General features: G+C 44.2%; 4 protein-coding genes across 4 annotated transcripts; 3 read left to right on the top strand and 1 right to left on the bottom strand.

Annotated features, from left to right (window-relative positions):
- Positions 1 to 4,540: 4,540 nt before the first annotated feature.
- LOC311246877 (histone H3.2) lies at positions 4,541 to 4,951 on the bottom strand (the record flags this gene model as incomplete). The annotated part of the gene is made up of 1 exon (XM_084337118.1): positions 4,541 to 4,951. The coding sequence occupies one exon, from the start codon at positions 4,949 to 4,951 to the stop codon at positions 4,541 to 4,543; it is 411 nt and encodes a 136-aa protein (XP_084193244.1).
- Positions 4,952 to 5,284: 333 nt separating this feature from the next.
- LOC311246960 (histone H2A) lies at positions 5,285 to 5,668 on the top strand (the record flags this gene model as incomplete). Its single annotated transcript, XM_084337225.1, has 1 exon — positions 5,285 to 5,668. One exon carries the CDS (start codon positions 5,285 to 5,287, stop codon positions 5,666 to 5,668), a length of 384 nt encoding a protein of 127 aa, XP_084193351.1.
- Positions 5,669 to 6,438: 770 nt separating this feature from the next.
- On the top strand, positions 6,439 to 6,750 carry LOC311247075 (histone H4; the record flags this gene model as incomplete). Its single annotated transcript, XM_084337382.1, has 1 exon — positions 6,439 to 6,750. One exon carries the CDS (start codon positions 6,439 to 6,441, stop codon positions 6,748 to 6,750), a length of 312 nt encoding a protein of 103 aa, XP_084193508.1.
- Positions 6,751 to 20,905: 14,155 nt separating this feature from the next.
- LOC311246834 (histone H1-like) lies at positions 20,906 to 21,517 on the top strand (the record flags this gene model as incomplete). The annotated part of the gene is made up of 1 exon (XM_084337078.1): positions 20,906 to 21,517. One exon carries the CDS (start codon positions 20,906 to 20,908, stop codon positions 21,515 to 21,517), a length of 612 nt encoding a protein of 203 aa, XP_084193204.1.
- Positions 21,518 to 21,802: the final 285 nt, after the last annotated feature.

The raw sequence follows: 21,802 nt of genomic DNA, 5'->3' as shown, positions 1-21,802 counted from the left end.
GAGTAGAGGAGGGGACTCAGAACACAGCCCTGGGGGGCCCCTATGTTGAGGGTGATGGATGAGGAGGTGCAGTTGCCTGCTCTCACCACCTGGGGTCTGCCAGTCAGGAAGTCCAAGACCCACTGGCAGAGGTCATAGCCCAAGCCCAGGTCCCTGAGCTTGGCTATGAGTATGGAGGGGACTATGGTATTGAATGCCGAGCTGTAGTCGATGAATAGCATTCTCACATAGTTCCCCTGCCTCTTGTCCAGGTGTGATGCTGCTGTGTGCAGCACATGGGATATGGCGTCCTCCGTGGACCTGTTGGGGCGGTATGCAAATTGCAGGGGGTCCATGTTGATGGGGAGGGAGGAGCAGATGTAGCCCTTTACTAGCTTCTCGAAGCACTTCATGGCTATGGAGGTGAGAGCTACAGGGCGGTAGTCGTTGAGGCAAGCAGGCTTGGATTTTTTGGGTACAGGGATAATAGTGGACTTCTTCAGGCAGGTGGGGATGACAGCCTGTTCTAAGGACAGGTTAAATATGTCAGTGAATACTGGGGCCAGTTGGTCGGCACAGACTTTTAGGACGCGGCCGGGGATGCCGTCTGGACCTGCTGCCTTCCTGATATTCACTTTTTTAAAGGTCCGCCTCACCTCATGCTCTGTTACCCTGAACACTGCGCCTCCATCAGCAGCCGACCCCCCCCCCCCCATTGCCGAGGCTTGTGAGCTGGTGTTGTTATTACCAGCATCAAACCTCGCATAGAAGGTATTGAGGTCATTTGCTAAGGAGATGTCACTGTTCAGTTTGAGGGAGGCGCCTTTGTAGTCTGTCATCGTTTTGAGCCCCTGCCACATAGCTCTAGAGTCAGCTTGTTCAAACTGGAGTTCAATTTTATCCCTGTAGCGTCGTTTGGCCTCTGACACAGTCCTCCTTACGTTGTATCGCGCCACCTTGTGGTCATTCATGTTGCCTGCCTCTAGGCCGTCGTTGTATGCTTTGGTGCGCTCTCTCAGAGCTTCACGGACGGATTTGTCTACCCAGGGTTTTTGATTTGGGTAAACTTTCATTTTGGTAGTGGGGATTGTTTCTTTCACCCTAGTACAAACATAGTCCAGCACTGTCTCCGTGTAGGCATTAATGTTATCTGTGTCGCGGAACACATTCCAGTCTGTGTTGTGAAACACTGACCGGATCGTATCCTCTGACGTCACATCCCATTTCTGCACCTCTCGCGAGACTACGGGAGTACTTTTAATTCTCTGTCTGTACTTCGGTGTAAGAAAAATTGATGCGTGATCTGACTTACCGAAGCCACTATCAGAATGAGCCTTGTAGCCACCTTTAAATTGCGTGTAACAGTGATCTAGGATGTTACCGCCTCTGGTGTTGCAAGTCACATGCTGATAGAAGTCGGGCAATACCTTTCTCAGATTGGCGCTATTGAAATCTCCCAGAACTAAAATGGCGGCGTTAACATTCGCCTCTTGGATTCTATTTACCTCGTCGTGTAGTCTGGAGAGCGCAACCTTGTTGCTGGCCTGCGGTGGAATATACACTCCGACCAGGACGATCGCCGTTAACTCCCTCGGGAGGAAGAAAGGACGACACTTGATGGTTATATATTCCAGTTCTGGGGAGCAGTGGTTGGATAATTCCTTCACGTTAGTTGGGTCACTCCAATTTTTGTTCAACATGAAGGCAATACCTCCTCCACGTTGTTTACCGGATTCTGCTGTTCTATCCTTGCGGTGAATGAAGAAATGATCGGCCGGTTGGATGGCGTGGTCTGGGACTTCTGGCGCCAGCCACGTCTCGATGAAGCAGAGAACGTTACAGTCCCTAACGTCTCTCTGGAATTGAATCCTTGCTCGGATGTCGTCTAGTTTATTGTCTATTGATTGTACATTGGCTAGCAATATACTGGGTAGTGGTGTCCTGTGCCGCCTGGTTCTCAGCCTGTTACGGACTCCAGCTCTCTTTCCTCGCCGTCTGGGTCCTTTGTCCCTGGGGGCGAGATCCGGTCCTGATGTCCTCAAGATCTCAACGGGCCATTGTTGCGGTTCAGAGAGCTGATCCAGAGAGTAATCCAGTCGGTAAGTTTCCCGTAATCCAATGTCTATAAGTGACTGACGGTCATACACATTAAATGCACCTACTGTTGGTACAGACAAAATTCTTAAAACTATAAATATTAACAAAAGTATGCACAGTCTCGACGGAGCGCACAGACAGGCAGCCGGTCGTAGCGGCGCCATCTTGTTTGTATTGAGCTTTACTAGTGTATACCCACTCTGCAATCTGTTAAAGTTTTCAATCATTCACCCAGACAGCAGCGGTCCCATTGCTGTCTTGTAGTTATGTTAGAATTTCATAGCTGTAGTTTGGGCAATAATAATGGAGAAAGTAAAACACATGATCATAATATGAATTATGATATATACTGTACCTCATAATGGGCTAACTTCTAGTCAGTTACATTATAGTGAAATGAACACTCACCTGGAACCCTCTCAAAGACTCCTGACTGTCTTTTTTTAACATTAAAATGTATTGTCATCGTACAGGGCAAGTACAGTACAAGAAAAATAACTTCAGTGCAAATACAAAAGTAAAGTGCAAAATACAATGTATAAGTGATTAAACTGGAGTACGTGTATAAATGAGTATTAGTCCTAATTAGACACATAATACAATTTTGGTTTCAATATCAATCTTCTATCTAGAAAAGCAGGTTTTAACAGGAAGCATCACTGCATTATTTTTGAATGACTGTGATTTAGTCCAGAACTCCATTGCTGTCTTGTAGTTATGAATTTCATAGCTGTAGTTTGGACAATAACAATGGAGACAGAGTCATACTTATATACATAAGGTACTTCATATTGGCTAACTTATAGTCAGTTAAATGAATAGTTAATATCCTATACTCTAGGATACTCTAGGATATGTTATCCATACTGTTCAAACTCTGAACTCTGTTTCCTACTGCCTTACACTGTAATCACCAACCACAAACTATATTCTACAATGTCATGTAACTCTTGTGTGATAGCATGTACAATAATGCTGCATACACTGCATGTATAGTATATCTATCCACTTCTGTCTGAATACACCTGCATATCATCTTTTTATATACCTTTATATATATATCTTTACCTTGCACTGGTCAGTATGACTTACTACCATAGTGTCTTTTATACCTGTAACACTGTACATACATCTGATCAGCACTAGTCATTTATATATATACTCCAGTTTAATCCTATTGCACTTTATTGTTACATTTAGCTGCTGTTAGGACAAAACCTCATAACTCCAAAAACCCAACTTTTCAGCAGATGAAAAAAACGAACACAGATTTGAGGGTGAATAGAGTTAGGAGGTTTAGACAGATGATCGGTTTAATGCTTTCCCATTGTTTAAACTTTGTAAAACCCACACACACATATGGAGGATGATCTACAGAGTTGATTTATATAAAAAAAAATATTAAAAAAAAATGGAGTTATGAGGTTTTGTCCAGACAGCAGCGATTTGTACTCTAGTTAGGCACCAATTTGTTTCCGTTGTACTATACTTGTGCTGTATAATGACAATTCATTTTAATCTAATCTGATCTAAAATAGTGACATAAAAAAACGAATTTGGATGGAACGTCGAATGTAAATGTTGCTATTTCAGCACCATGGACAGTACCGGACCACACTGACGAAGCCATTTTGGAAATGGGGAAAGCATGCAGGCTCAAACAAAATTAACTCCAGACAAGGCTCCGGAGCAAACAATGATAATCCGGATTGTATTTATTTGTAACCATATAGGTCATATTTATTACTAGTCAGCAGTGTATTAGATGAACTAATGGATCAGAGAAAACTGAATATGAATGTATGACTTCAATATTACGTTTTGCAGTCAAGTTATGAATAAAACAATTCAGGAGTACAGTTGAGTAAAACATCAAAGATTTATTTCTCTTATGTTTTTCTCTTAAAGAAAAAAACATATCTTCCAGCATATTTTAATTTTGTCTCTTATATTAAAGTATATTTAGTTTTTAAGAATTGTAAAGGATTATAAGAATGTGCTTCAGCCAATTCCTTTTTTCAGTCATTGAGTTTGGATTTTGTGTGTGAGCTTGCTTTGAATATGTGCATTTGTCATTTCTTTTCCTTTTGAGAGTCCACACATGTTTTTAATTTGTCTGTAGACAAGGACTGAAAATAAACAATTAATCATAATTCTGGTTACATGGTATTGATTATATGATTACTTGAAAATGGGGGACCCTGATGTAAACAAGACGAAAGTCTCTCTGGTCTGCATCCCCTTAACAATTGCATGTATTGAGCTGTACTGTACCCATTCTGCAATCTGTTAAACTTTTCAATCAATCAATCAGCTACGATGGCCATCAAACGAACGTATTACACATCACCAACTTCATCCACGTGGAATCAGAATAGTTAAAATGAGGAAACTGGGCTCATTCAGGATTATTGAGGTGGCTCTTAAAAGAGCCTTTAGGGGAAGAACTAGTCAACAGGTCGATTTAAGCTCGCTCTCCACGGATGCGGCGGGCCAGCTGGATGTCTTTGGGCATGATGGTCACCCTCTTGGCGTGGATGGCGCACAGGTTGGTGTCCTCAAACAGACCGACCAGATAAGCCTCACTGGCCTCCTGAAGAGCCATGACAGCAGAGCTCTGGAAGCGCAGATCGGTCTTGAAGTCCTGGGCGATTTCTCTGACCAGGCGCTGGAAAGGCAGCTTGCGGATCAGCAACTCGGTGGACTTCTGGTAACGACGGATCTCTCTCAGCGCCACGGTACCGGGCCTGTAACGATGAGGTTTCTTCACGCCGCCGGTAGCCGGTGCGCTCTTACGGGCAGCCTTGGTGGCGAGCTGCTTCCTTGGGGCTTTGCCACCGGTGGACTTACGAGCGGTCTGCTTAGTTCTGGCCATTATGAGAAACTATGTTAAAGTCTTCACTTCAACAAGAATAATACGCTGCTGTGTTGAAACTCTGGCCTTATATTACTAACGCGGAGGCGCAGTCGTTTCTGATTGGTCTCCTCTCTGTGAGCTCGTTACTCCGCCTACACCTCACAGGATTATTGGAGGACTTCACGGAGATACAACTGGGAACAAGGTTATTGGAGGACTGGTCTTTTGGAAAAACCGCCAACAAAACGTCTTTCCTGATTGGGTGAGAAAACACAAACCTGATGATAAAAGGCGTCTCTCCAGCTCGCTGCATTCATTTTCAAATTTGTTTAACTAAAGACAACCATAAACATGTCTGGAAGAGGCAAGACCGGAGGAAAGGCCAGAGCTAAGGCCAAGACTCGCTCCTCTCGTGCCGGGCTTCAGTTCCCCGTGGGTCGTGTCCACAGACTGCTGCGTAAAGGCAACTATGCTCATCGTGTTGGAGCCGGTGCCCCGGTTTATTTGGCCGCTGTGCTGGAATATCTGACCGCTGAGATCCTGGAGTTGGCTGGAAACGCTGCCCGTGACAACAAGAAGAGTCGTATCATCCCCCGCCATCTGCAGCTGGCCGTGCGTAACGACGAGGAGCTCAACAAACTTCTGGGAGGAGTGACCATCGCTCAGGGTGGTGTGCTGCCCAACATCCAGGCTGTCCTTCTGCCCAAGAAGACCGAGAAGGCTGCCAAGAAGTAAATTATTTAGCCTCTTCGACAAACCCCACAAAGGCTCTTTTCAGAGCCACCCACATATTACCGAGAAGGCAATGACTGCATCCTATACTGTAATTTGTCATTATTGTAGAAGCTAAGCTTTTCTACACATAATTATTCTTTATGAAACTAGAATAACTTCACAATAAGACTAATCCGTATCGGTCATTTGACAGTCATACTAGTTCAGTCAGTTCATCCCTAAAACAGAATGACAGGTGTCGAGGACTGTGCATTTAACGCATAGGCATGGTTATACATTTCCTCAGGTTTAAATCCATTGTCGTTATACAGTACAAAGAAAATAAGTTTGCGTCTAAACAGTACACATGTAACAGTAAAGTGCAATAGGAATCGATAAAGTGATTAAACTGGAGTATCAGATGTATATGTGTTACAGGTATACTATAAAGACTATGTATTAAGTCATACTGACGAGTGGTATAACTTTTCAGAATATAGGTAAGGGTTATGGTACACACACACATAACTGACTAGAAGTTTGCCCAATTTGAAGTACTTCATGTATAAGAATGACTCACTTTCTCCATTGGTATTGCCCCAAACTACAGCTATGAAATTCTAACAGAACTACAAAACAGGAATGGAGTTCTGGACTAAATCAGTCATTCAAAAGAATGACGCGCTATTTCAGTCTTCTTTTACGTCCTCAGAGAGTATTTATATTCAGAGGGCTTTGCCTTTGTTCTTCATTACTTCTTTTCATTTGTTTTGAACTCATCCTAGAAGAAAATGTCTGGTCGTGGAAAGGGAGGAAAGGGACTCGGAAAAGGAGGCGCCAAGCGTCACCGTAAAGTTCTCCGTGACAACATCCAGGGAATCACCAAACCCGCGATTCGTCGCCTGGCGCGCCGCGGTGGAGTGAAGCGCATCTCTGGTCTGATCTACGAGGAGACTCGTGGTGTGCTGAAGGTCTTCCTGGAGAACGTGATCCGTGACGCCGTCACCTACACCGAACACGCCAAGAGGAAGACCGTCACAGCCATGGATGTGGTCTATGCTCTGAAGAGACAGGGACGCACTCTGTACGGCTTCGGCGGCTAATCGTATATTCAATCCAAACTATCCCAAGACCCAAAGGCTCTTTTCAGAGCCACACACATCTTACTAGAATTGAGTCGATTCCATGTTGCGTCTCAGAATAACATTCATCCTTAGCTGCTAGATATGTACGCCTCCTAGTCGCTTTGGACGATTCTATATTGTGCAGTATATATATTATGACTTGTACAGGACGTGAAAATTGCATACAGGTCATTAAAAATGTCTTAAGCCTGAGAAGAGAATTTGCCTAGTTATGAGGGGTGGCTATTTGATCTGAACATATAGATGCATTTAAGATACTAGCTCTTTTGACACTGGTCTGAGCAATACTTTAAATGGACACTACTGAACTGGATCTCAAATTCAAGTTAAAGTTATTTTTGTCAAATACACCACAATACAGGGGCATTGCAGCTAATGACATAATTGTGTTTCGAGCTCAGACCCAACAATGCATAAAAGAATGGTAACAATGGGTAAAATAACATAAAATCAGATTAAATAAAATAGTAAATTATTTACAGAAAGTGTCTTACATATAAGTGTATGTGCATAGTGCGTGTGTTCAATTCGTTTTTAAAAGGTGTGTCTGTTCAAGGATCTTGAAGTATCTTTCTTGGCTTCATTTATCTCTCTAAGTTCATTGATCGTATAGTTTTCTATATCACCCTTTCCTCTGCATTGTTTTAGGTATTGTCAGATGTTCGGTTTCAAGTAAGGGGAGACGGACAACGTGGTCAAAATCAACGGGCGGCGGTGTTTATTAATAAAACCACAGCTTTAGGAATCAACAAGTACATCGTCTCTTTGGTTCAATCTAATTGTCTCTTTCATTCAATCTAATCGTCTCTCGGTGCTGTTCTCTGGTTGTTGTCTTGGTTTCCAGGCCAACACGCGTTCTCTCTAGTGGTCCGTGGTCTGGTTGTCACGGCAACCTTGCTTTCGGATCCTGGGAGGTTTGGGAGCGCTTGGTTTTCATCTACCCTCGGTGGAGTCTGCTATGAGCCTCGGCTCGGTCATCTGGTCTCAATTGGCTCTCTGTGTCATCGGCTCTTCAGTAGCCTGAGTGGCGAGTCTCCCTCTGTCGGTGGAGGTTTTCAGCGCTCCAGCTGCGATGCGATCTCTGTCATCGTCTGTCCCCATGGCTCTGTGTCTTCAGGTCCTTTCTGGTGTGTCAGCGCTTCTCCAGGTCCCTTCTGGGTGTGAGTCTCAGGCTCGGCTCTCCAGGGATCCTCTCTTGTCTCCTCGCTCCCGTCACCGGGTGTGTGTGTGTCTGTCCGTCGCCATCAGCCCTTTTTATCAGAGAGAGAGAGAGAGAGAGAGAGAGAGAGAGAGAGAGAGAGAGAGAGAGAGAGAGAGAGAGAGAGAGAGAGAGAGAGAGAGAGAGAGAGAGAGAGAGAGAGAGAGAGCCCTGCCTGCCTATTCACGTTTCACAATCTGCCATCCTTCTTTGGCCACATTCCAGCAGGAACTTGTCTGCGGGTCTGGTGACAACTTACACATTTTCTGCTGACACAACCGTTTCACCATAGAACCTTGCCGGCCTGTTTAATCATTGATTAGTTTAATGCGTGCCATCTCTTCATGCTTCTTGTGACAAAATGTTTACATAGTCTAGATAAGAAACAGACTACTTTGTGTCCTGACAACAAACCATATATCCCCGTCCTTTAATAGAACACTTTATTTTCCTGATGAACATTTGACCAATACTGTATAGTTTTACCTTCTAGTTTTAAGAGTTTTTATTCTTTATTGTGACTAAGTTATTCTAATAGTTTCTAAGAGTTTATGCCTACATGTAACCTATGAAATTGCTAAATCTTTTAGTATATCATTGCTTTGCATTGTTTTTTCAACTAGTGGCAGTTATCTGTGTAAGGGGAGATTTCCAAATAGCCTGTGTCACCTTTCTGACCTCTGGGTTAGTCAGCAGCAGCCGTGTTGTAACCTGAAGTTCCTTCCGTAGGGTAAATATGACCTTTTTGATCTCAACTGTTATTCTGAGTTTTTAGTTCCTGTTTCAACGATAATGATCTCCTCTCTTTTCAGTTGGAGGTGGCCTAAACCACAGCTGCTAACCAGTGGAATGTGCATTAACGTCATAAACAGTCTTTTGCCCTCTCTCCCTCTCAAGCCTAGGGTCTCAGAAATAACTTCACATGGTGTTCTAAATGGCCTTTCTATCAATCAGCATTTTGTCTTTCTAATCATTTTCCTTGTACATTTCCCTTGCATTTATTCATGTTTTCATTTAGAAATATACGACAATCCACCCTTAGGGGGTTTAATAACCCACTATACAACATTAATTTTCTAAATTAAACATGTTAAAAATCATAATCATAATTTTTGCTAATATTTTTCTAAAATTTTCAAAAAAATCCAAAATTTACCCAAATTGAACTACAACCCCCTTTCCATCTGTACAGTTACAAAATCATCATTTTACCTACCTTTTCCTCCTTTCACAGTTATACACATTTATCAGTTATTATTATGACATCCAGTCTAAGAAAGCTGTTCCTGTTTTTACAAGAAACACTCTTTCAATAATAGCTTTGTTGTTTAGACTATTTTTTATCCGTGTAATTAGCTTAAATGTCTATTTTGTGTAATGGACTCTGCAAGAAAAAGATTAATACATCACACCACTAAAAGATTAACTCTCTAAACATTTGAGGGAAATTCAAACAAGCAACATAAATTATTTCTTCTCCTTGAAAAGACCACTGAGGCCTCAATTATCCTTCGCTTTCATCCCTGTCAGTTATCCCTATTCCAACCTCCTAAGGCCTTTACTGCTAACTCGTTTTTGACCATTTTCTTCTTGTTGTATTTTGTGCTAATCACAGCCTCTTCTTTGTTGTATGCAGGTCTCGGTACTGCTCCGATTCTCCACAGAAGGAAACGATTTTCCCTCTGTCCTTTTTGCATTTTGGATTATTATTTACAAAACACACAATAGATTGGAAACTTTTATTTTCGCAGATACATCTTTACTGTTCTGCATTTTGACAATACATTTTTCTCCAATTAATTATCTATGTATTTCACAGCTTCTTACGTTAGCATTCAATCAAATCATCTTTGTCTCATTTCTTTTTGTGCTGTACTGTTTTACTAGATATGCAATATCTCAAGATCAACACAACTACCACTTCCACCCTTGACAGTGGAATAACCATTATTTCACTTTCAAATACCTTGTTTCCCGACAGCTCCTCGGTCCGGACAGTCAGCTCCAGACGAGGCCAATCACCAACAGAACCTACGTGCATGGTCAACAAACCACAGTCCCTTTAAACACACATCACACACACTCCGCCAGCTTTCAACAAGCCGGTGCAGAGCCTCCCTAAGTCAATCATCAAATTCACATGTCTGCACTCTACATGAACACTGTCTGGCCAATTTGCGACCAAAAACCTACAAAGCTTCCTATAGACAGAGAAATATGTTTTCCCAACCCTTACCATAACCCAAAAAGTGACACAACCCTCCAGATTCTACATCCGGAGTCTTAATGAGCGGAAAACAAACCATGAACCAGCTCCCGTCCATTCTCAGTTTCCAGCTCATTATCTCAGACCTCCTACCAGTCTCGCTGTGTCACCACCACCTGCTATCCCTGACCGGCGAGAGAACTCCCCCAGCCAGCCAGTTCCTATAACTATCAGAGTACCAAACAAAAACAAACAAATTAACAAAAAATTGTGAGTGCCTACATACTACACACCCATCAAACAGAACTTAACAATCATCTAGAGGCATAAATACCCCCGCAAAACTAAGACAGCAAAATTAGAAATCCAAAAAGAAATAAAATAAGTAACGAAATAATAATTGTGGTTTTTTATACATATATATATTTTTTTTTTTTTTCAACTTTGACCACCCTTTGATCAAGTATTGTAATCACTACTATAAATAGTCCTTTGTTTCTAACTCTGTCTAATATTACATGTTCCATTGTTCCTGTCTAAAACCATAAATTTTGTTAGTTTAGATTAACCCATGCAATTTTCCCAGTTACTTCATCCCTCTATAGCCCCAACTTACCCTGGTTAGTCTTCCAAACCATTTTAGTAACTTGCACACCTAATCAAACCTTATCTATGTATCCTCATCTCTATCCTTATTCTAATCAGTCTCATTTTCCATCTTAATTTATCAATAACTCTATTTACTCAAACACCCAAAAGGCTTTGTTTGTGCATTTCCGCTTTGCTCTTAATTAACCTATGACCTATGCAGACACCTCCTCTGAAAATGTCCCAACTCTCCACATTCCCAGCAACCCTGTTTGGACTCTCGCTTCTTACTGGACGTTCGCTGAGTCCGCCACCCTTTGTAACATGACCGAGCGAAATGGCCAACCTCCCCACAATTCCAGCACACAGCCGACGCCGGCCATCCCAGGGGTTCCAGTTTACCCAGTTTACCACGACTCCCACAGTCTCTCGGCTGGCCTCCCACCGTCCTCGCCAGGTCAACCCCTCTCCCGTCCTCTGGGCGCATGTCCTGTTGCCTGGAGGAGAGAGGGGCATACCTGTCCTTTTCTGCTGCCTCTCCTCGGGCCTTCTCTTGTTGGGAGGGGCCTAGAAACTCACCCCTCCTGCGGTTCTGTTCACCCTGTCGCGGCCCAGTTCCCTGTCCGGGCAACGGGGCACAGGGCACTCTTTGATCCCGGCGGCCTAGGTCAGACGCCCGAAGCATGATCTCAACAGCTGTCGCTTCTAGCAGCGCAGCCTTTCTTGCCAGTTCTCGTTCCAATCTCTGAGTCTTGTGTGCGGCTTGACCGATCTCCAGCTGTGTCTTCATCAGATCTCGATGAACTGCCTCGTGTTGTTCGAACGCTGTCACAAACGCTCTCCGTCGTCTATAGGATGCTGCCTCCTCCCCCATCTCAGCACCGGCGGTTTGACTTCCCATCATTGGGCTCCGCCTCTCATCTTGGCTTTGGTGCTGAGGGCAGGGTGGACATGGGAAACGGGTGGGCTGTAGAAACTGTTCGTGTATTCCATACCTGCTGTCGGTCTCAGTTCCAGCCATCCGGCCAGAGTGGACTTCGTGGGACTGCTGTAACCTCAGTCTCTTTTTCTGCCCCTTGGTTAAACCGCAGTCGCCTGCAATGGACACTCCAGCTTGAATCGGTTCTGGTTGGAGTAACACCATTGTCACTGGTTCACTCCCCTGTATCGGAACCAAAGTCAACATTTCAAGTCCTTCTGTCGTACTGGTCACATGAGAGAAGTCCCAATTAATCAGATCATCACTGGTAAAGTCTATCTGGGAAATGTCTGCAGAGGCTCTCGGCCTACTCCCCCCAATGGCCCGATCACTAAGGCCCTTCTCCATATTGTTGTTGCTGTTATTCTATTGTTTTTGCATCTAACGCTTCAGTCGTTCCTATTAATGTTCCACTAAGGTGAACTTCCTATGTTACTGTCATTCACTTCACTCTTTCAAACACTCCTGTAACACTGTTTGAAAAAACAAGTTCCTCTGTCTTTCACTATTACCACTTACTTGAGTTAAAACACTCACACTGTCAAATTTTTACTGTGCAGACAAGGATTGATAACTGGCTTATCATTCATACTTATACCAAGGCTCATTACAGCCGTTTTCCTAGATGGTTATGGAAGTCGTTAGAGCTCCTGTCCGGCCGAGCACCTGTACAGAAAGAAAGCAGAAATATCCAGACTTAATACAGTGGCATTTCCCTATTATTCCCACTCTTCGTTATGCATTGGAAATGTCGGGCAACACTATACTAAAATATTTAGAGAGACACAGTGTGATTTGTTTGAAAAAATAACGATACAGCTTATCTTGTTTTTTGTCCGTTCCTTCAACAGGAACACTGGTGGTTTCCAATCCCCTGTGTGCTCTCTCCACCTGATTTCCTGGGAAATATAATCATTAATCCCCTTCCTATCCATCGTCTAATAATCCTTTGTAAACTTGGTCCTTCATCTGATTCTAATCTCTCCTTGCTTGATGAATCTGTTCATCCTAACCTTATTTCTTACTTTTAAATGCCCGATTAACGTATCGACTAAATGTATCATTCGCTTTTGCTTCACTCTTCATACAACATCAATTTCATTCACTCCTTATACAACATCCATTTCATTCATCCTTACACACAACCATTACCCCCCACAACACCTAATAAAAACTAATTAGTGTTGCTACTGCTACCAACCACCAATCAGGGAAAACAATAAACTTTTAGCAACTTATATCACTAAAACCCTGACCGACACATAGTACAGCTGGCCACGTTAATAAATTCATGGACACTCGCACTATGCCACCTGCAATATTCACCCAGTTCCCTGCATACACAAAGAACCGTCAACTCACAGCCCAAAGCGTCCTCCCTTCAGTTTCGAACCTGAACGGAAACACCCCAAGCCTTTCCACACCAAGAATATCACAAATCATCCTACCACCACCTGCACCTAGACAGGCCAGCGCCCATCCGGTACCTACCTCACATACACAATAACAACGTAGTTCAAATAAACCTACAACCAAATGCCCCACAACATGCCACAAACCTAGGGATGGCGAAATACAAGGATAGACAGAGGGGGGGCGAAGGGAAAAGAAAAAAGGAGGGAGGGATACAGGGATCCAGGGACTGAGGGGAGGAAAGGGGGGGGGGGGGGGGCACACAATGCAACATTAACTATTACCAAAACCGTCTACACTCAATCAGCAGAATACCCCGTATTGCCTGGTCCCGTTTACCCACAGGACTTCAAACCTATCACCATCATCTGCTGCCAACTTTAACTCAAATCAACCTTAACTTCAATCAGACTAAAAGAGTCCGCATGGAGAGACATAGAGGGAGGGGGGGAGGGCTCCAAAATAACCATGAATATCCTATTTACCCTTACGCAATAATTTAGCAAGTAACACTATTCTAATATAACCAATATAACCAATCTTAATATAACCAATACTCCACTCCCATGATGAATTGAAAATGGGGGACCCTGATGTAAACAAGACGAAAGTCTTTCTCTGGTCTGCATCCCCTTAACAATTGTGTGTACTGAGCTGTACCGTATTGTACCCATTCTACAATCTGTCAATAAAATTCTTCAATCAATCAATCAATCAGGCAATCTATCCTAAACAAAACTCCCTTTGTGCACCTGTCATCTCACAAAGTTAAGCTGGGAGACAGGGATGGAGCGGAGGGGGGCGGGGGTGGAGGAGGGAGGGAGGGAGGGAGGGAAGGAGGGAGAGAGGGAGGGAGGGAGGGAGGGAGGGAGAGAGAGTGGGAGGGAGGGAGGGAGGGAGGGACCGGGAGGGAGGGAGGGAAGGAGGAAGGGGAGAGTGTGAACGAGGGAGGAAGAGACAGAGGAAAAAAGGGGGGGGGGGGGGTTTCACGCAACCAAAGTCACAAACAAACTCACACATCTATCCCATACTATCCCACCAGCGCCATTACCCCTGGCCCATAACAAATACAGACCTATAATCAAACCAGTAAACACACCCATCATCAACAACAGAAAAAACCGATAAAAAGAACTCACAAATTCCCACAGATTGCCGCGCTTCAAAACCTATAATAATCACAACTGTTCTCTATTGTTTACTGCACCTCGTTCCACCTGTAAAGGTGAAACTATAAAAGAGGCAACAGCGCCCTCCGCTGGAACGTCTTGTCCATCACCACCAACGCACCACAACACTCACCACTTCCTGTAGGAGGCGCCCACGCCTCCCCCGCAAGTGCGTCATCACGCCGTACCATACCAAGACAACAACTTGACGTTCTACCTCAACCACAAAACTACAATTCCCAGAACCCTCTACACCGGAAGTCCCTGTCCTCCGCCTCTCTAAGATCCCGCTGCCAGCAACAGTAGCAACACGCGAGATTCCCAGAGAGTTCAATCATGCTATATTGTTAGCACAGGTAGCTTAGCATCTTAGCTTCGATAGCTCAGTGCTGCTAGCTCCTATTAGCTTAGCTCAGCATCCAACATCACTCCTCCTAAACGGCCCAGTCTCCTGTTGATCCGAGCGGCACAACACATCGCAACGTTTACACAACCCCAGCTATACCCCGTAACACAACTTTAATCCTATTTAGCCCCCGTTCACAGAACATATATCATTATCCTTATTCTAGCACGCTCGCCCGATTGGCCCCGCCTGACCGAAATACACAGTATATCAAACGCACCCCCAGCTCCGACGCTCTCAGTGACGTCATCAGCTCCAAAATCCCCGTTTTCTTTGATCTTTACTACATTACTTTTAGACTTCCACACCACCGTTTTGACAAATTTCAACGCACACTTCACATCATCTAGGTTCCATCACACATGCCATTCATTCAATTCACTCGAAAACGCAACACAGCAACCACACGCTAGTCCCGTCGCGCTCAGCTAATGCTGGCAGGACAGGGGTGTGGTTTCTCCCCGCTGTAGCCTTGGCCACCTGGTTCATAATAATACAAAAAATACCTTGACAATCACTCAGAGCTCCTAACATTCATCCATTTAAACACATATACTTAGCAAAACAATGTCCCATTCATAAGCATACCATTCATTTGCACACATTCATTCCTAAACGCATTTGCTGCCCACTTCACACAATATCCTCCTATGTTCTAATCCCCTGTGCAGTATCTACTTCCAAAGTGCTTCATATATCTACTGAGTCCGCGTTGCTATACCCCTGAGAAACCCACTCCATTCATGTATAGTAGCCCGTGAAGAGTTTTAATAGCGCCCCTTGTTGGCTTGTATTTCCTCTACATTCCCTCATTCCTCCACGCGGCTGATGTTCTTCAGATATCGACCTTAGCCAATCTGAGCCTAAATGACGTCGGACTAGAAGTGGTAATTCGCTTATGGAACGTCTTCCAAAGTCCATTACTCCGTCGCACCGATTCTAAGTGTGGTTTCTACAGCATCCTAGCCCGAACCCTAACCTCTTCTCATCTCCCTGTTCTCTGTCTCTCTTCGCGGAACCAGGCTACCCCCGTACTTCACCACGGTCCTCTTATTCTACTCTTTAAGATCTGACTACTCCTCTCTACCCTTTAATGAACCACTACGTCACGCACAGTCCCACTTCCCGCTATCTGTGACTAATCTCCGTTCTACTGCTCCTACGCCGGTCCCCTCAAATATTTTACCTAATCCCTAGCCTATCCCCTAAGCTGATATAACTAAATACAGACATCTATTTCCTCTCCTCACTTGGCCTTGTACCAACTATAGGCATCCTAACTGAACATCCCCTAACCCCTACGCTTCCTAAGTGCAGCGCCGGTGTGTGGCTGAGACCAGAGCCAGGTTGTGAAACCTGGACCCCGGTACTCCTCCAACACCAACATAACCTGATCCATCTCATTTCTACCTAATACAATAGCAACCCCAAAATGCGAGACTGCTTCGACCATTACCGATCTTAAACGCCATCACTTACCTAGTCCCGCTGGCCTTGGCTGAAGTGGACGATCATTCAGTCGCAGAGGGCTTCGATGATGGGGGGAGAACCTCTCCGTGTCCTTGAGAAGTGGCTGCCGTCGTCTTCAACCGGTTCTGGTCGAATGTAGCACGGGTCACGGACCAATTGAAGTATCTTTCTTAGCTTCATTCATCTCTATCTGTGATCGTATAGTTTTCTATATCACCCTTTCCTCTGCATTGGTTTAGGTATTTTCTCAGATGTTCGGTTCAAGTAAGGGGAGACGGACAACGTGGTCAAAATCAACGGGCGGCGGTGTTTATTAATAAAACCACAGCTTTAGGAATCAACAAGTACATCGTCTCTTTGGTTCAATCTAATTGTCTCTTTCATTCAATCTAATCATCTCTCGGTGCTGTTCTCTGGTTGTTGTCTTGGTTTCCAGGCCAACACGCGTTCTCTCTAGTGGTCCGTGGTCTGGTTGTCACGGCAACCTTGCTTTCGGATCCTGGGAGGTTTGGGAGCGCTTGGTTTTCATCTACCCTCGGTGGAGTCTGCTATGAGCCTCGGCTCGGTCATCTGGTCTCAATTGGCTCTCTGTGTCATCGGCTCTTCAGTAGCCTGAGTGGCGAGTCTCCCTCTGTCGGTGGAGGTTTTCAGCGCTCCAGCTGCGATGCGATCTCTGTCATCGTCTGTCCCCATGGCTCTGTGTCTTCAGGTCCTTTCTGGTGTGTCAGCGCTTCTCCAGGTCCCTTCTGGGTGTGAGTCTCAGGCTCGGCTCTCCAGGGATCCTCTCTTGTCTCCTCGCTCCCGTCACCGGGTGTGTGTGTGTCTGTCCGTCGCCATCAGCCCTTTTTATCAGAGAGAGAGAGAGAGAGAGAGAGAGAGAGAGAGAGAGAGAGAGAGAGAGAGAGAGAGAGAGAGAGAGAGAGAGAGAGAGAGAGAGAGAGAGAGAGCCCTGCCTGCCTATTCACGTTTCACAATCTGCCATCCTTCTTTGGCCACATTCCAGCAGGAACTTGTCTGCGGGTCTGGTGACAACTTACACATTTTCTGCTGACACAACCGTTTCACCATAGAACCTTGCCGGCCTGTTTAATCATTGATTAGTTTAATGCGTGCCATCTCTTCATGCTTCTTGTGACAAAATGTTTACATAGTCTAGATAAGAAACAGACTACTTTGTGTCCTGACAACAAACCATATATCCCCGTCCTTTAATAGAACACTTTATTTTCCTGATGAACATTTGACCAATACTGTATAGTTTTACCTTCTAGTTTTAAGAGTTTTTATTCTTTATTGTGACTAAGTTATTCTAATAGTTTCTAAGAGTTTATGCCTACATGTAACCTATGAAATTGCTAAATCTTTTAGTATATCATTGCTTTGCATTGTTTTTTCAACTAGTGGCAGTTCTCTGTGTAAGGGGAGATTTCCAAATAGCCTGTGTCACCTTTCTGACCTCTGGGTTAGTCAGCAGCAGCCATGTTGTAACCTGAAGTTCCTTCCGTAGGGTAAATATGACCTTTTTGATCTCAACTGTTATTCTGAGTTTTTAGTTCCTGTTTCAACGATAATGATCTCCTCTCTTTTCAGTTGGAGGTGGCCTAAACCACAGCTGCTAACCAGTGGAATGTGCATTAACGTCATAAACAGTCTTTTGCCCTCTCTCCCTCTCAAGCCTAGGGTCTCAGAAATAACTTCACATGGTGTTCTAAATGGCCTTTCTATCAATCAGCATTTTGTCTTTCTAATCATTTTCCTTGTACATTTCCCTTGCATTTATTCATGTTTTCATTTAGAAATATACGACAATCTCATTAGAGGCCACAGGACTTTAGGAGCCTTCCTATGTGTTTATGTAAATTAATGAAGGTATTGATTCGACGGCAGGTCTATTTGCGACCTTGTAGTAATATACTGTATTATAGTCTTCTATCTAGTCAGATTTTACATGAAACACCACAGACCTATGTGGTGGAATTAATGATAAAAGAAAGCAAATATTTGACAGGAAGGTTGTAAACAGGATGGTTAAACAAGTATAACTGCCTTCTGTGATGAGACTGTAGGTGATGTTTAATTAAATGCAATGAGGCAAGGATCACAAATAGAATATCAGAATTGTCACTGCTGTGCAGAATATGCAGTAATAGGAGCTTAATAAATAGAAGATACAGCGTATTTTCAGGGGTGGAAATAATGTATTTGCTGTACACAGCATTCAGTTTTTACACACCTGCAACTCGTCTACCTCTGTACCACTCTGTGTATAACTTTTACATCGCAGCATCCTCAAGTGAAATAGTTAATAAATGAAAACTTTATTTAACAGATTGCAGAATGGGTACAATACAGTACGGCTCAATACATACAATTGTTAAGGGGATGCAGACCAGAGAAAGACGTTTGTCTTGTTTACATCAGGGTCCCCCATTTTCAATTCATAGTGACATTTATGACATTACACAACATACATGACATTTATGGCATAGGGACATACATGACATACAGGTACATAGTACTGTTACATTTGTGACATATATGATATGCAAATATACAGTACTGTTACCCATAGATCCTGACAGTATATACATATCATGGGGAGGAGACTGTACATTAGGAGGGGGTGGGTGGGTGGGAGAGAAATATACATACGGTGGGGGGGAGACTGTAGGAGGGGGTGGGAGAGAGATATACATACGGTGGGGAGATAATATATACGGAGGGGAGGAGACTGTCTATTAGGAGGGGGTGGGGGGGGTTTGGCCATTTACGGTGGCCAGTTTAGAATTGCAGCCTCCCGTACAGGGCTGTACACTGCGATGAGATGATTGCAAATTGCGCCCTAATTTTGTCTGTGCGAGTTTAAAATAATATCTGGGGGCAAGCTTGCAAGTGGTGATTTCACTCCTAAATTAATCCATACAAATTGGATAAAAAAAATAGTAAAACATTAGCCTACAACCAGGGCTGTACAGTGCGATACAATGTTGCGGTTGTAATTTCATTAGACAGACCAGCGCGGACATTTAATAACATGCAATTTAATTGACACGAGCAATGAGCTATCGTTAGCAGCAGCTAACGATAGCTGCTAACCAAGGTATCCATTAGGGCTAAGCTAACTAGCGATAGCTGCTAACCAAGGTATCCATTAGGGCTAAGCTAACTAGCGATAGCTGCTAACCAAGGTATCCATTAGGGCTAAGCTAACTAACGATAGCTGCTAACCAAGGTATCCATTAGGGCTAAGCTAACTAGCGATAGCTGCTAACCCTGGAAAACGGTCAAAGCGGACTCCACAACACTAGTTCCATTTGTGAGGAAAGGGGGTGGGTTATATTAAAAACGCTTTACACGAACGAACGCTTAAAACGAATCAGCGCCGTTTCGCATCCCAAAAGGGGTGAGTGAGAACACTCCCCCCCCCGTGCCCCGGGGCGGTGATTTGATCTGAGTGAGAAAGGCCCCTAAGCCATCCTAGGTAGTCAAAGTGGGCAGGGGTGAGGTGGGTTCTAGGAGTAAGGTCAAGTAGTAGTCTGACCAGTTTGTTTTGTGATATTTGTAATCTTGTTTTTAGCGCCTTTGAGGTGCTTTGGTACCGTGAGGTGCAAGCATAGTCGTAGTACCCTTGAATGAGTGCTCCTGCCAGAGTCTTCAGGGTATTCTTGTTTACCAGAGAGGACAATATAACATGTAGCAGACAGACTACCATACTTCACAACAGTGCAAAATACCCTTTGCAACAACCAACTGAGTCCTATCAATTGGAAACATATTGAAATGTAGTCATAATGTGCATGCGTAATTACGCGCAATGACTGCATTAGCACCGTTGGGATGACTATGGTCACAGCGTGACACGTTTTATTCCCCCTGTTGCGCCAGCTGTTATTATTATGACTCGTATGCTTTATTACTAACTAACTTGTGCCTATTATTACTATTGACATGTAATTGAAACAGATTTTTTTCATTGTTAAGCATTCCGTCTGGGCTTTAATAGGCGAGTCTCTCCCAAAAGGAAAGATACATTGTACCTTCCTTGTGTATTTTTTTTTTAATCTTCATAAAAGTAACTGTAGATTTAATTCATCATGAGCTACATAAAGCCTTCCACAGAAGTGGTAATCTTCCACAGAAGACGAGGTAACACATATCATGCCGACGCCAGCAATGACTGTGTTTACCAGCACTGAGAAAGTACAAGTTTATAACCAAAAGCATGACACCAGATGCCTTGTTTTACTGCCAGTCCATCACCAGGCAGCTCGACTCACCGGGGAACGAGTACTGGATTATAATGACATTTAAACCATTTTAAAAGCAAAATACTGAGACAAGTTGCTGCTCACTGCACCATGTGACGACGGAAAGGAGAGCTTTGGAACGTGTCCAAACTAACCACGGCTCTCCAGATGGTTTTAACCTAATGGGACATGCTTGTGCTAACTGACCCATTAGGTGTTCGATTTCAACTATGTTCCCACGTTTGTATTTTAGCCCGTTTTGGCGAGAAGAAAACACAAGTAGCAGAGCTTTTCAGCTGCAGAGTTGTAGACAGGGTGGGTTGAGTCTGCATGGCTCTCATGTAGTATTTAAGACCAGCCCCCTGTCCCAGCTCCACTACCAGTCAGCTCGGACTATTTTGTTGCATTTCGTGTTGATCAGACGATAGAAGAGAACCATGGCAGAAGTCGCTCCAGCCGCTGCCCCTCTGGCTAAAGTCCCCAGGAAGAAAGCTGCCTCCAAGCCGAAGAAGGCATCAGGTCCCAGCGCCGCAGAACTCGTCCTCGAGGCGGTATCTGCCTCTAAAGAGAGGAGCGGCGTGTCCCTGGCTGCGGTAAAGAAGGCTCTGGCTGCCGGTGGCTACGACGTGGAGAAGAATAATTCACGTGTGAAGACCGCTGTGAAGAGCTTGGTGTTAAAGGGCACTCTTGTCCAGCTCAAGGGTACCGGTGCCTCCGGCTCCTTCAAAATCAACAAGGCTGAAGCCAAGAAGCCCGTCAAGAAAGCAGCTAAGAAAGCGCCAGTGAAGAAACCTGCTGCTGCTAAGAAGGCTGTTGCTAAAAAGCCTGCCGCTAAGAAGTCTCCAAAGAAGCCTGCAGTCAAAGCCAAGAGCCCCAAGAAGGTGGCAGCTAAGAGCCCCAAGAAGGTGGCAGCTAAGAGCCCCAAGAAGGTGGCAGCCAAGAGCCCCAAGAAGGCCGTGAAGAAGCCTGCAGCCAAGAAAGCCCCCACGAAGAAGGCTGCCAAGCCCAAAGCAGCGAAGCCCACGAGGACGGCAGCCAAGAGGAAGTGAAGGTCTTAAGCTTTACTGTCTAAAACACACAAAAGGCTCTTTTTAGAGCCAACCACTACTATCCCTGAAATGGCACATTCCCTCGTATAAATGCATTGTTTAATGCTGGATAGAAGCAAATCTAAGTCACATGTTTGTGTCCTGGATACATTGCAGCAGCACCAGTTAAGTAGAGCTGAGTGTTCAGTTACTGCATCATTTGATTCATATTCTGGAAGATGAGTCGATTCCAGTCCAGAAGAATAAAACATAATTTAGATACACTTAAATCTAAATACGATGTGA

The sequence above is a fragment of the Notolepis coatsorum genome (assembly GCF_963971535.1).
Source record: "Notolepis coatsorum genome assembly, chromosome: 2".
In the NCBI taxonomy this organism is placed as follows: Eukaryota; Metazoa; Chordata; class Actinopteri; order Aulopiformes; family Paralepididae; genus Notolepis; species Notolepis coatsorum.
The sequence above is the reverse complement of the archived record's forward strand: the minus strand, read 5'-3'. Positions and strand labels throughout refer to the sequence as shown.